At 47.6% G+C, this 13,490-nt stretch overlaps 1 protein-coding gene across 1 annotated transcript in view; it reads right to left on the reverse strand.

Moving 5' to 3' along the window:
* Window positions 1-13,490, reverse strand: part of DNAAF9 (dynein axonemal assembly factor 9) — an 83,269-nt gene that overhangs the window by 24,688 nt on the left and 45,091 nt on the right. The window contains exons 16-24 of the mRNA XM_081020703.1: window positions 13,107-13,152; window positions 12,108-12,219; window positions 10,657-10,727; window positions 9,217-9,267; window positions 8,129-8,216; window positions 5,983-6,086; window positions 4,099-4,245; window positions 2,366-2,454; window positions 246-344 (exon numbers count right to left, since the gene is read on the reverse strand). Coding sequence (XP_080876829.1) covers window positions 246-344; window positions 2,366-2,454; window positions 4,099-4,245; window positions 5,983-6,086; window positions 8,129-8,216; window positions 9,217-9,267; window positions 10,657-10,727; window positions 12,108-12,219; window positions 13,107-13,152 — 807 coding nt within the window. The remainder of the gene's footprint in view (window positions 1-245; window positions 345-2,365; window positions 2,455-4,098; window positions 4,246-5,982; window positions 6,087-8,128; window positions 8,217-9,216; window positions 9,268-10,656; window positions 10,728-12,107; window positions 12,220-13,106; window positions 13,153-13,490) is intronic.

The raw sequence follows: 13,490 nt of genomic DNA on the forward strand, positions 1-13,490 counted from the left end.
TAGTTGATGTGCATCAGCAGGACTCCCCCTACTGGTGGTTAACCCTTCCCGGTCTTCAAGCAATCGGGCTGAAGCCGGATATAGTCGATTAGGACCAATGCCCAAGCCAATACCGCTCATTCCTGTAACCAATAAAGCTGTGGCCATTTTTTGCCCATTAACCTAGTATTTGTGCCATGTGTCTTTATTTCCACCCGGGGGAGGCGGGAACTTGCCACGCAAAGGCTCTTTTTGAGAAATCTCACCTGTCCAGATCTGGGAGGCTGACCGATATTCTCAGCTGGCTCCATCTTTCTCCGGGGGGACAGGACAGGACGGTGAAAAGCTTCTGCATGCTGGTATGCCTGGGACAAGGACACACATTTAGAACTAAGGATCTGGCCGTGGGAAAATGCTGTCTCCATTTCCTTCTAGTCAACATGCATTGCTGCAAAGCTAAACCACCACGCCTCAAACTCACCTTTCAACATGAGGCCAAGGGAATGGTCTGGCAGGGGAGTGAAATACGCCACTCATTCAATGCAGCTTTGTACAAGAGACCTTTGCTCCTGCATTGTGCCCAGGTAATATAATCGCTCTCTCTTCAGCCTCTCTCCCTCCTATAGCGTTCTCCTTTTCACTTCTTCCCTCCCTCTTGCCAAAAGACAGCTGTGGCTCCGCTGGAGCGACCACTCAGGCCAGGCGGCGACCAAGAACACCTCCAGGTACCCTTTGCATTCTACATGCAAGAGGGTTTGTGCTCGTGATGGCACTGGGTGGAAGGATGCAACTCCCCCTCAACACTGTTTTTCCATGCAGAACTTCAGGAGTGGAAATCCTGCTGTGTTCCCAATCAGTGCAAGCCTAGGAGCTTCCGACTGGAAGCCTGTAACGTTCTCCCCTGTATCTCCTATGTGGACGGCACAGTATAAATCTGCTGCGAATGCACTATGACTGCATCAGTGTGAATCAGGACAGTTAGCCTTCAAACATTTTGGAGCCAGGACACACATTTTAATGGCAAACTTCAGATTTCTTCATGCACACACGTGTTCCCCCGCCCCTTCTTTTTAGGGTGACTGAATGGCAAAGAGCAGCAGAGCGCTGAAATTTTAAGAGCTTTTAACAGAAGAGGGAATTGGGGTAGGGGCAGCTTAGAGAAGAGGAACCTATAAATGGGCTCCTATTAAACTACCGAGTGACTCTCCTCCATTGCATTGTTACCTGTCTTTCTCTCTCTCTGCATCTGTGCTCCTGTTTAAAAAGAAACCCAGGCAAAAGGGGAAATGGCTTTGGCACTCTTGCGACTCACCTTAGGCTGCAGGGAGACTTTCTCGCGGGTCCTGACCCACCAGCTGAAGGACCAGTGGCCTCAAAGGAGGCCAGAGGGACCTCCACTAATATAAGCTGGCAATGCTAACTCCACAAGAGAATAAATGCAATGGATCAGGGGACGGGAGAGGAAAAAGCAACTGCACACACCAAGCAAACCAGGAAACAGCTCGATATTTAGTTTGCGTCAGCGTGAAACACACACTGAGGGACTCCACAGCACACAGAACTTTCTATAGATACACTATGAGTGAATTTGCTCTCTAGTGGGGATCCTTATCTTGCCAAAACAGCACCACTTGCACACAAGGGGGAGGAATGAGCAGAGACAGGAGGAAACCCTTGTCAGCTTCGCCTTTGAGCCAGTGCCAATGACTGGACTCAACCTCTTCAGCCCCGACTGGGCCAGGCGAGCTGGAAAAGCACTCCCAAAGACCTTCCACTGCAGGGAGCAGGTCTAAGTGCTGTGGACTCACAACTTAGAGCTGTGAGCACCAAACTCAGTTCCAAAAGTCCCAGAGCACAGCAGAGCATGAACCACACGAACGACAGCTCTGAAGTATAACTTCTTTTATTCTCTACAGCTACTGCATAAACTAACTAAAGACTAATCAGAGACACTGGACTGCATGAGTGTTACAGCTGCTTGAGCAGTCACCTTATCTATATACAGATAACACTCAGACTCCCACAGGCTGGAGCGGAAGAAGCAAAATCCGCCCCCTCCTTTCTGAAACATTGTCAGCAGATTCTTGCAATGGGAGGGGTGAAACATCCTCAACCCTAAGGTTTGCAGATGAATGAAAAATCCTCTGGGGCAGGACAAGTGGTGGCTGAGCTCAACAGAGGCTAAATGTGCTCACTGAATGCTGGCTGACTGGTGAAAAATGGAAAAGCTGAGCGGGGAGATGGGATGGAATGGAACTTCCTAGAAAAGGGCACGGCTGGCAGGCAAGCCTCCTGGGACAGGAGCACTCCACCCTGCCCTGTTTTCTTGCGGCTCCCCCCTGTTCCATGCCATTCTACAGAGGGGGGGGAAGAACCATCTGCTCACAATTTCTCCTGTTCTACAGGCAGGCAGCCATCCTGGGTCATCTTCAAGGTTACTCCCGAATTCCCCCGCTGTTGCCAGACAGAGCAAACCTACAAGGAAGAATACAAAACATTCAAATTACACAGTTTAATGCTGCATTTAATAGTTGCAGTGGAGTTATGAGATGGTATTTGTTTTGGAAGGTGAACCACCACTGATGGCTAACCCAAGAGGATTCCTGGGGTACTACTAGTTATTAACATCTGTAATTAGGAATCCTCTCTGCGGAAGGCGTTTAAAAACCGAACCGGGCTTCCCAGAACACCTGGAGCCTGCTGTCATCCATGGTAATAAATGCTAACACTAAGAGATGGAAACTGAACAGAGCTGCAGAGCTTTAAATGGTTTATTTAATAAGAGGAAAATGAGCTATTTTTCATGTCAGCATTAATGAGATTATGCTTTGCTTTTCCTCTACCAGTAATCAACAGCAGTTAAATCATTACTCTGGAGAAAAAGGTTAATGTGTCAGCATGGCTCATGCTCATCAAGATATGCTTTTTGGGGGGGAGTTACCGTCCCCCAACAAACAAATGGCACAATCTGTACTATATTAACCAACTTCCCTTTGGATTTCGGGCTTTGGTGGATTAGTAACTCCCAAGATATTTTAAAATCTGATTTTACTTCAATTGACTCATTACCCATTTTTATTCTGTATTTGTCATGCGTTTTGTTTAACAAAACTCTATTAATACAAAACATTGCCTCTTCTTCATAGAGCCAAAGGCAGATTCTCTCTCTCTCACACACAACACATACATACACACAAAACCACACAAACACTACTCTCTCGCCACACAGTTTACCGCTCAACAATTTTATGATTTGTGCCTCCGCTGAAAAGCCATCGCTCTGAAGACAATGTGAATACGCTGTCAGTGATGTTTGACTTTCAGTGACCCTTTCACTTGTGCAAATTATTACTTGCACGTTCATCCATCAGTGAACACAGTTTCTTGTGTGACTTCAAAAGACAGTCAACAACAGAGAAGGCAAACAGCAGTGGCAAAGAAGGTTCATCGCTCGCTTGTGTCAGAGTAAACCAGAGGCATTTTGACCAAGCCAAGTCCCAGGGTTCAGCCCTGCCCAGACCTCAAATGTGAGGTCTGCGCAGAGGAGAAGATGCATTTTCACTGTGACCCTGAAGAGGAATTGCAGTGGTGTCAGACACAACAACTTCCATCATCTTTGGGTGCTCACTGATGGAAGATGGAATCCAGCAACATCTTGAGAGAGAGAGCACCATGTTGGTTACCCTCAAGCTAGTGGATCTGGATATGCCAGCCCCAAAACTGGAAGTCCCCATGCCAACTGCCCATATTCCTGGCTGCCTCTCGGACCACTCCCATCACCCCCAGGGCCACAGGAGCAGAGCAGGTGGAAAGTCAGGAAAGAACTTCACAGCTGCAGCTGCCAAAATCCATGGCTAGCTCTCTGTGAGGTTACTTGGGAGAAAGGGGATGTATATGGAAACACCTGCTCGGATCAGGGCCCGGCTGAGAGGCAGGAAGGAGCAGAGCCCCCGATGGCTTCATCCCTCTTCCCGAGCCTTCCTGACCCGGGGAAACCAACCGCAAGGGGGAGTCGGCCGGCAGAACATCGTAATGACACTCTCTCTATGGGGCACCCCTTGCCCACGATATTGAAAAGGGCATTTTTTTACTTCTAGACCAATTTCTTGTTCACGTCACCTGTGAGTAGAAAGCTTTATAAAGCTTTGACTTTGGGAAAAGCGCGATCATCAGAGAGTTGCCTGGAGAGTGGAGCTGGACCGGCAGGTGAGCAAACAGGGAGCTCTTGTAGTCGATAAGGAGAGCTGCAACAACACTTGTGGAGTCCTAGGGAAAAGGACAGGGAGAGAACCACTTCTGAAAGGAGGCGGGTGGGAAACTGGCTATCCAAGAGCCCCTGCCCACCCCAAAGGACGTCCCCCATATAGAAAAACCCGACATCATGGACATCCTTTTGCATATACTTCCAAGGTTTGAAAACAGCTGGTTAGAAAGAGACTTTGTACAAGAATGCAACACTATTATCTACCTCTGTTTAAAAGGGATGTTGCAGTACAGCATTTGAGTCCATGAAAGACTGAATGGCCTGATCCTGGATTAGCTCCCTGATGGGGGAGATGCATGGGGAGGTAAGCCTCCCATTTAGTTGCCACCAGCCCATTTTACCTTTACCTACGTCTGAACCTGGTCAAGAAGAAAAACCAACATACACTGAACCAAAGTGAAACCGACCGGGAGCTTATTATTGCTTTTGCAAGCAGGTTCTCTGAAACTGTTTTTAGCATCCTGGAGGTTCCCTCTGGAAGTTGGTTTCTGGAACACAGCGGCAATGTGCAAACACTTCAAATATGGCACGGCTGATTCTGAAACACCCCCCTTTTCCCGGATGGTTATCAAGAGAAATGGTCAGCGTAAAGTGGGGGGGAGGCAGCTTATAGAATATGCCGCTAGGGCGCTGATTCATTTAGAGATGAAAATGCTTATCTCTTCCTGTATATCTGCATTATTGCTAGGCTACAGATGTTCCCAACTATCGCCACCTCTCATCTCATTTGTGTTATTTTTAGCTCTCCAGCCTCATGCCTTGCCAGGTCAGTGAAACAATGCAAATTCCCTTTCGGAGTTTTTGCTCCACACTAGAATACCTGGCAGCCGTTCAGAAGCGATAGCCCAGGCCCCATAAATAGCCAGAGGTTTATAGGAGTTGGGTGTCTTGGAGCCAAACAATAGAAGGAAGGTCAGGGCCCACACAGCTTGCAACGCCACAAAGGGGCAGGCAGGCAGGCAGGCAGGGGGAGAAAGGATTCAAAGGGGCATGTGCGTTCCTAGCCTTTGAATCTGGAGCTTTTCAAGTTTAACCCCTCCATTATGCATTGTTCTTCACGTATAATAAGCCACGCTTCCACCAAATGCTTTTGCAGATTGTGGAGTGGTGATGTAATCGAAGACTCGAGGCAGAAGGAAACACACACATACTTTGAGCACGTCTAAAAGTTCCCTACTTAAGCTGTTGGGTGCAGGGCAAAAGAGCACACGATCCCTGCTGATTCCACTGCCATGCCAGTCCTCCTTCTGCATGAGGCTGCATTTTAAATTGCATTTTAACCTGTAATTTAAATTGGGTTTTTTCCCTATTATGTTTTTACTGTAATTTTACTGGTGTTAGCTGCCCTGAGCCCAGCTCTGGCCGGGGAGGGCAGGGTATAAATAAACATTACTATTATTATTATTATTACTATTATTATTATTATTACAGCAGGCAGCTCCCCTGGCGCCACCTGATGTTGTGGGATGGCAACACTCACCACTACCCCGCTCCCCATTTTATTGCAATTCATCCCCACATCTCCCCAGTTTTCAAGGCTGTTTTTCTTCTTACACCTGCCACTGAGACAGAGGAGAGTTTGGCCAACTTCTGGTCCTTATTATTCCCAAGCTTGGGGGGGGGGGTATTTCTGCCCTGTAGAATTCTGGACTCCTGCATTGCACGAGTCTGGAGAAAGTTTTTCCGTCTGTATGGACAGGTTGCGGCAACAACAGAGCTTGGACTGGACCAGCACTCACCCCATCGTAGAACCTGATGGATGTCATGTGAGCCTTGGAAATGGTGATGCTTCCGTAGTGCAGGTGGCAGAACAGAAGGCCCTCTGAGAAGAAATAGAGCTTACCTGCAAAGGGAAGCAGGGGTGAGGAGGAGAAGAATACATGAGACGCTTCATGCATCAGCTTAAAATCCCTCTGTATAAGGAGCCAGGCAGATCTTTTTGCCAAGACCACATGACACCGGTCTTGAAAAACCTACACTGGCTCCCAGTACGTTTCCGAGCACAATTCAAAATGTCGGTGCTGACCTTTAAAGCCCTAAATGGCCTTGGTCCAGTGTACCTGAAGGAGCGTCTCCACCCCCATCGTTCAGCCCGGACACTGAGGTCCAGCACTGAGGGCCTTCTGGCGGTTCCCTCCCTGCGAGAAGCCAAGTTACAGGGAACCAGGCAGAGGGCCTTCTCGGTGGTGGCACCCTGTGGAACGCCCTCCCACCAGATGTCAAAGCAAACAACAACTACCAGACTTTTAGAAGACATCTGAAAGCAGCCCTGTTTAGGGAAGCTTTTAATGTTTAATAGACTATTGTATTTTAATATTTTTTTGGAAGCCGCCCAGAGTGGCTGGGGAAACCCAACCAGATGGGCGGGATATAAATAAATAAATTATTATTATTATTATTATTATTATTATTATTATGAACTCGAGGATCATGCACGGTACTGCCCACTTTTAGGCTGAACTGAACATGAGGGAAAGAGGCAACGGTCCCAACGAGAGCAGGCCCGGATGATGCCTTTGGACACATCCACACTACACTCACTTTAAATAAGCAAACTACTTTTGTGTTTCAGATGCATTGCTCTATATATCTGTACACTGTCTTTTAAGGGCAGTGAAGTGTAGCAAAATTCCTTTAGGAAAACTCATTCCTATAAAGTGACGCCACAGAAGCTGAATCCGAGAGAGAGATTGGGAAATGCAACTATGCAAAATGTGCCCTTTTTCTTCTGCATTTCTCAGTCACTCTCCCATTAGAGAGTAGAGTCGTAGTCACAAATTAAATTTTTCACCCTCTTCCCACTTTTCTTTTTTAAAAAATGTGAACAACGCATAAAAATTCACTCCGATGATTAAATCCACCAGATCCTGGAACTTACCAGAGTCAGTATTTACTTTTAAGGAAGTAATATTTTAGGAGCAAATGCTACCCTTTGGAGGCAAAAGCACATTTGCAGTTTCACTTTGTCGCTTAAACCAAATACGGCAAGCTAAAACCTTGAAGCCCACGCAGTGCTGGGTTATCCGAAAAGCCTTTTGGATAAAGAGGTCTAAAGGAGATTTCCTAAAGTGAACATCTTAGTGCAAAGGCCTTGTCAAAGAGGCTCAGGTGGTACACCATGTGTGTATTTGTGTGTGTGTGTGTGTGTGTGTGTGTAAATCCAAGTTAGAGCGCCAGAATGGTGTAAATAGATAGGCATCTGGGACTGACTCAAGCTGAAAGGGGACTCAGGGAGGTCTTTACGGTTAAGGGACAGAGCGGCTCTGCTGATCCATGGGGCTGATTTGCACCCCCAAGGAAATGTCGCCACGAGCGACAACGCTGGATGTGGAGCTTGAACCTCAGAGCAGTTTCATACTGAAACAGGTAGATGACAAGATACAACTAGCAGCACAACAAGGAGGTTTATTTGAGAGGATTCCATTTCATAATAAAACAATTGTTCTAACAGGAAAGAATAAAGACAAAGCACTAGCTGAGGATGGGGACTAGGACCTAAGAATTATTTCAGATGTGTTAATAACTGATGGCATTTTATTACCTCCTGCTACGTCAAAAGCTGCTCCTGAAGCTCTCATTTTTTAAAAAAAGGCTTGCTGTTCAACAAGGAAGGGGTTGCTCCTGAAACCGGCACGCATATCCAGGCATAGGGCTAGACGTGAGGTCCTTTGAATCTTGACCGTTACATTTCACTTGAGATTCAAATTCGCGGGCGTTGACAAAATGGCAGACTTTCCGAAACAGGGGGTGAATAAAAAAGCAGGGAAATTGAGATACCCAAGGCGAGTGTGTGTGTGTGTGTGTGTGTGTGTGTGTGTGCACGCGCGTGGGCCTCTCCTTTTGCTGCCTGTTCATTTGAACGTCCCATCAGGGCAGGTCACTTACCTTCCTCTGGTCTACACAGCGAATTGCTGGAAGCAATATAGGCTCCGTCGCCTCCCATCAGAAAGGTTCCCAGGAAAGATTCTTCTTCCTATAAAGATGGGGAGTTTTTTCAGGATCAAACAATGGCAACAGAGTCTCTGAACTGGACCAATTATATTTGAAAGAGACTCTCTCCCTATCGGCTGAACGTTGATCCACAACACCGCTTAGGAACACTGGAAGGTGCCTGGTACCAACTCGGACAATTTGTCCGTCCAGTTCATCATTGTCTGACTGCAGGAGGTTCTCCAGAGTCTCAGGCACAAAGGAGTTGTTTTCTCAGTTGCTATGTGATCTTTCACATTCCTATAAAGCGACGCCACTCTTAGTCACTCTCCCATTAGAGAGTAGAGTCGTAGTCACAAATTAATTTTTCACCCTCTTCAGAAAAGCACATGCACCCTACGGAAAGCACATGCTCTACCACTGATCTATGAGCCATCCCTGAACCAATGGCAAAACCTCTTGTCTTTTCTGACTGCACCCGACAGGAGGAATGGGCAACCAGTGGCCCTTGGTCTTCTCTTGGTCTTCCATCAGTCACGTTGGATGGGCAGGATCTGCAGGGCCATAGATTCCCTATCCCTGCCCCAGTGGTTCTCAGAATGATTGCAAGGCCTCCCCTTAGGAGGTATGGGGCACCTGGAGGGAGGAGTGCTGAGTTTTAGAGAGAGCTCACGTCCTGAAGCTAGGGCTGTCTTCTGTCTCCATCAAGCAGGACTGCGTGTGCATAAAAGTGGACTGAATGTCCCCTCATCTAAACTGGATGCAGGGCAGAGGACTGCGCCCTCGATGGCCCTTTAGCCTCATTTCGTTCAAGGACAGGCTCAGAAAAGTTGCTTCTAGCCTTCTCATTGTGCATGCAAACCACATCTAAATAGCTAAATCTGCAAAACAAGTGGTGGGGAGGAAGAGGACAAGCACTGAGACAGAAACGGACAATATAACACAAAACTTAATATTCTTGGGAACCTCCACCAGCATAGCGTTGACTCAGACACACTCATACGACCTCAAGCTTAATCAGCCGGCCAAGTTGCGTTACAAACCTTCAGGATTTGCTGGGCCTTCTCTGACAGTTTCACTTCGTTATCTTCAACCTATAAACAAAGCCAACAATTGCTTCAGCTCAGTGCGTTTCCTTTGCAAACTGGAAATCCTGTAATGTAGCTGCAGTGGATCTCTTGCAGCTTCTGCCGCCTGAACCGCTTCAAGGTGCGCAACTTAGAACGACAGAACTGTAGAGCTGGAAGGGACCACGAGAGTCATCTAGTCCAACCGCCTGCCGTGCAGGAATCTTTCACCCAACGTGGGGCTCGAACCCATAACCTTGAGATCAACATCTGATTGCTCCATCGACTGAGCTATCCCTTTGGACTTCATGGGCTCAACTATGGCAATCATCCATGGCCCCAGTTTTATGGAGCAAGCATAAAATGGTCTTCAGCCACAGTGCCATATGACAGTTTTACTCGGGTGTCGGGCTTAAGCTGAAAGACAGTGACTGGGCGAAGGTAGCCTTAATAATAAATTTTATTTATACCCCGCCCTCCCCGGCCAGAGCTCTGGGCGGCTAACACCAATAAAATCACAGTAAAAACATAATAGGGGGGAAAGGGGGAGGGAACCAATTTAAAATACAGGTTAAAATGCAATTTAAAATGCAGTCTCATTTTAAAGTAGCTGATAAATCAAGACCATAAGGGGAGGGAAACATAAGAGTTTGGGTCAGACTGAGTCCAAACCAAAGGCCAGGCAGAACAGCTCCATCTTGCAGGCCCTGAGGAAAGATGTCAAGTCCCGCAGGGCCCTCGTCTCTTGTGACAGAGTGTTCCACCACGTTGGGGCCAGTGCTGAAAAGGCCCTGGCCTTAGTTGAAACCAATCTAACTTCCTTGAGGCATGGGACCTCCAAAGTGTTGTTACCTTGTGATTCTCAAGGCTGAGTCTCTCCTGGGTCCTAGTCCAGGCATAGGCAAATTCAGCCCTCTAGATGTTTTGGGACTACAACTCCCATGATCCCTAGCTAACAGGACCAGTGGTCAGGGATGATGGGAATTGTAGTCCCAAAACATCTAGAGGGCTGAGTTTGCCTATGCCTGTCCTAGTCCATCTCTCTATGTGCTGCACCACAGAGCATCTCTTCATTTGTGTGATCCTCACGCTTTGTGCCAAAGTCTCCTCCTATCTTGGAATCCCCTCTACTTTTCATTTCCTACTGGACAAAAGCACTTTGGCTGAATTTGCACGCAGGAAAAGTTAACACTATTCGGTCCTCGGTCCTATTTAATCAGCTTTCCACCTCCCAGTATCATTGACTAAGATTGCCAAGTACAGAATCCATTTCAAGCACAATTTCACAGTTGCACTTGGAACAAGCTCAGGAGAGTAGTTTTCCTTGCTTTCGGCACATTCGTAAGAAAAAGTTCCACAATGATATCACTAAAAGAAAAAAAGGGGGGGGGGTTAAGGGAATGAAGTCATACCTACCAGCCAAGAAACAGATCTTGGGATAGCTGCAGTGAGAATGACGTAGCTGGTTTCTGTGCTAGTGCTGCCATCTGCAGGAAAGCAAAGAAAAGCATAAGTAGCGTAGCTCCTGAGCGTCCGGAGATTTAACATCATGCATGCCTGTGGCTCAGTGGGGCTGTTTCATTGGAAGGATTCATTTCCTAAGCCATGTACAGTCAAACCTCAGTTCTCAAACGGCTCCGCTTTTAAACATTTTGGCTCCCGAATGCCGAAAACCCGGAAGTAAATGCTCCGGTTTACAAATGTTTTTCGGAACCCGAACATCTGACGCAGTTTCTGCTTGAGTGCAGGAAGCTCTTGCAACCAATCGGAAGCCGCACCTCTGTTGTCGAATGTTTTGGAAGTCGAACGGCCTTCCAGAACAAATTGCATTCAACAACCGAGGTTTGACTGTAACAGGAAGGGGACAGTTTGTAGATGTTGCCTCCAGCGAACTCTGCAAATCAGAGAGGTTGCCAAGACGGAGATCTTAGCTCCACTGGGAGCATAGGATGTGATTGGATCAACAATCCATTCGGCTCAGTACTGTATACACCAGCCTTCACCAACATGACATTTTCCAGATGTTTTGTGATGCTGGCTGGGACCGATTCATGGTCCAAAACATCTGGAGAGAGCCAGGCTGGGAAAAGCTGGTGTACAATGACTGCAGAACGATTTCAAACAAGGAGTCTTCCCCAGTCATACCGGGAGATGCTGGGGACTTAACCTGGGTCTTTTTGCATGCAAGGCCGATGTCCTCCCACTATGACTCTTCCCTCCTGGCTCATGTACCCATAAGTGGAAGGTTCCTAAAGGTGAAATAATTTATCACGTGCTCTAACTCCGTGCCATGATAAGTTCAAGAAACTAGCTTGGTGTGGACAGGCTTGTGAAGGCAAATGGGGGCAGGGGGCGGGAATGCCTCCCCAGATAAATAATATGCAGACTTCACAGTGAAGCTGAGCCATTTGCTAGTGTGTGCTTGATAAGAATTTAGCATTTACTCATTGGGTTGGTTTGCATGAAATGCTAAGCCATCAGCCAATGAATGGAAGAGCCTTGGGGGTCATGTGACGCCCATTCTGCTTAATCTGCCCTCTCATGTCCACTCTCTTCTGTCAAACTATAGGTTGCTGTAACACCCAAACAGGCAACCTGTAGTTTGTGCTTGCCCTCTATACCAGCACGGTCAAACTATAGGTGGAACAGCAAGCCGTAGTTTATTGTGAAAGAGAGGCAATCCAAATACGCAAGAGGAAAATAATAGGGGGTAGGAGGAGTCTGCAAGCCCAAAGTTTGATCACACACTGTCCAAGCTGGCTTGGTGTTACGCGTGAACCAAAAGCCATTCCACATGCAACGTAATTTGACGTTGCATTTGAAAGAGCTCCCCCCCCCCCGCAGGTTTTCTTGGGCGACAAAAATACCTTTTTCTTTCACAAGAATTTGTGACGCCAGGAATGATTCTGAGAAGATCACCGACCCAAGGCAACCCCTTCCGCCAAGCAAGTCAGGAATGTCATATACTGTCATGGACACCTGCAGCAAACCAAGGGAGCGGGTGGGGAGAAAAGGAGGAGCAAAAAAGAGATTGGGTCAATACTCCCACTTTTATCCATCACAGCCCCCAGCTAAAATAGAGTTCACATTTTTGTGACTGAAGGAATTCTACGGAACAGCTGGGTGGGGAACGTTTTCAGCCTGGGGGCCAGATTCCCTTCCAAACACAACCTTCTGAGGGCCACATGTCAGTGGTGAGGCAAAAGGCATAAGTGGGAAAAGCAATGAATGTTAACTTTATCTTGGTACCGTAGGCTAGTCTGGAGGCAGTGAAGGCGACCAACTAGGATAGCTCCAAAAAATTAGACAAATTCATGGAGGTTAAGCGGCTACTAGCCAGAATAGCTATATTCTACCTGTCAGAAGCAGTAACAGTTGCTGGAAAGCCCAGGAGGCGACACTGCTCTTGCACTCAGACCTTGGGCTTCCCATTGGCCACCGTGAGAACAGGACGTGGGACCAGATGAAACACTGGCCTGATCCTGCCGCCTCTTCTTGTGTGACTATGTGGTTTCTGCAGACTCAACTATCTCTATGTCCTCCATGCAGGCAAGTATTAAGAGACACATTCCCACTAGGCAAGAACTAGGGTGGAAGCAAGGCCAGTGAAGGATGTGGCTTGGGGGGAGTCCCAGGGGACAGAGAGAGAAGCCTGGGGGGCTGCCTTTGGCTCCCAGCCTTGAGGCTCCTTGGGGTACATAGCACCTCCTCTGCACCTCTGCCAGGTATAAGCCCCTGTGCACAATGTGGCTCAGGCAGGAGGCAGGAGGATCTCGTGAGCCTTCCTGAACTTGCCAATACTCTCAAGGCATTTTAGTAAAAGGACATGAACATCTAGGAAGCAGCAAACTTTAAATTCGACTCACTGTTTTCACTAAGTAGAGGCTGTCCTCATTATCCAGCGGAATAATTCTGGAAGGATAAACACACTGTTAGAAAACTTCCGTTGCAGCTTGAAACTGCCCTACCAGCAAAAATTGAGAAAACCAACAAGGCAATTTTTTGTTGCTGGCATCCGTCTGTCTTGAGAGGCAATGGAGTGTGCCTTCCGAGGTGAAGCAAAACCACTGCATTATCAACACCAAATGACCAATCTGGAGCACGAGCCTGGGCAGTGTGGATGGAGGTCCTGAGTGGCTCAGACAACAAGACCCCTCTCTCTCTCGGCCTTGCTGATGTGGTCCAAAGGAAAGCAGAGCAATATGTTTGGCACCAGTTGGCTGCAGGAGTTGCCGGCAAATGAGGAACAT

The sequence above is a fragment of the Podarcis pityusensis genome, assembly GCF_964106645.2.
Source record: "Podarcis pityusensis genome assembly, chromosome: 9".
Classification (NCBI taxonomy): Eukaryota; Metazoa; Chordata; class Lepidosauria; order Squamata; family Lacertidae; genus Podarcis; species Podarcis pityusensis.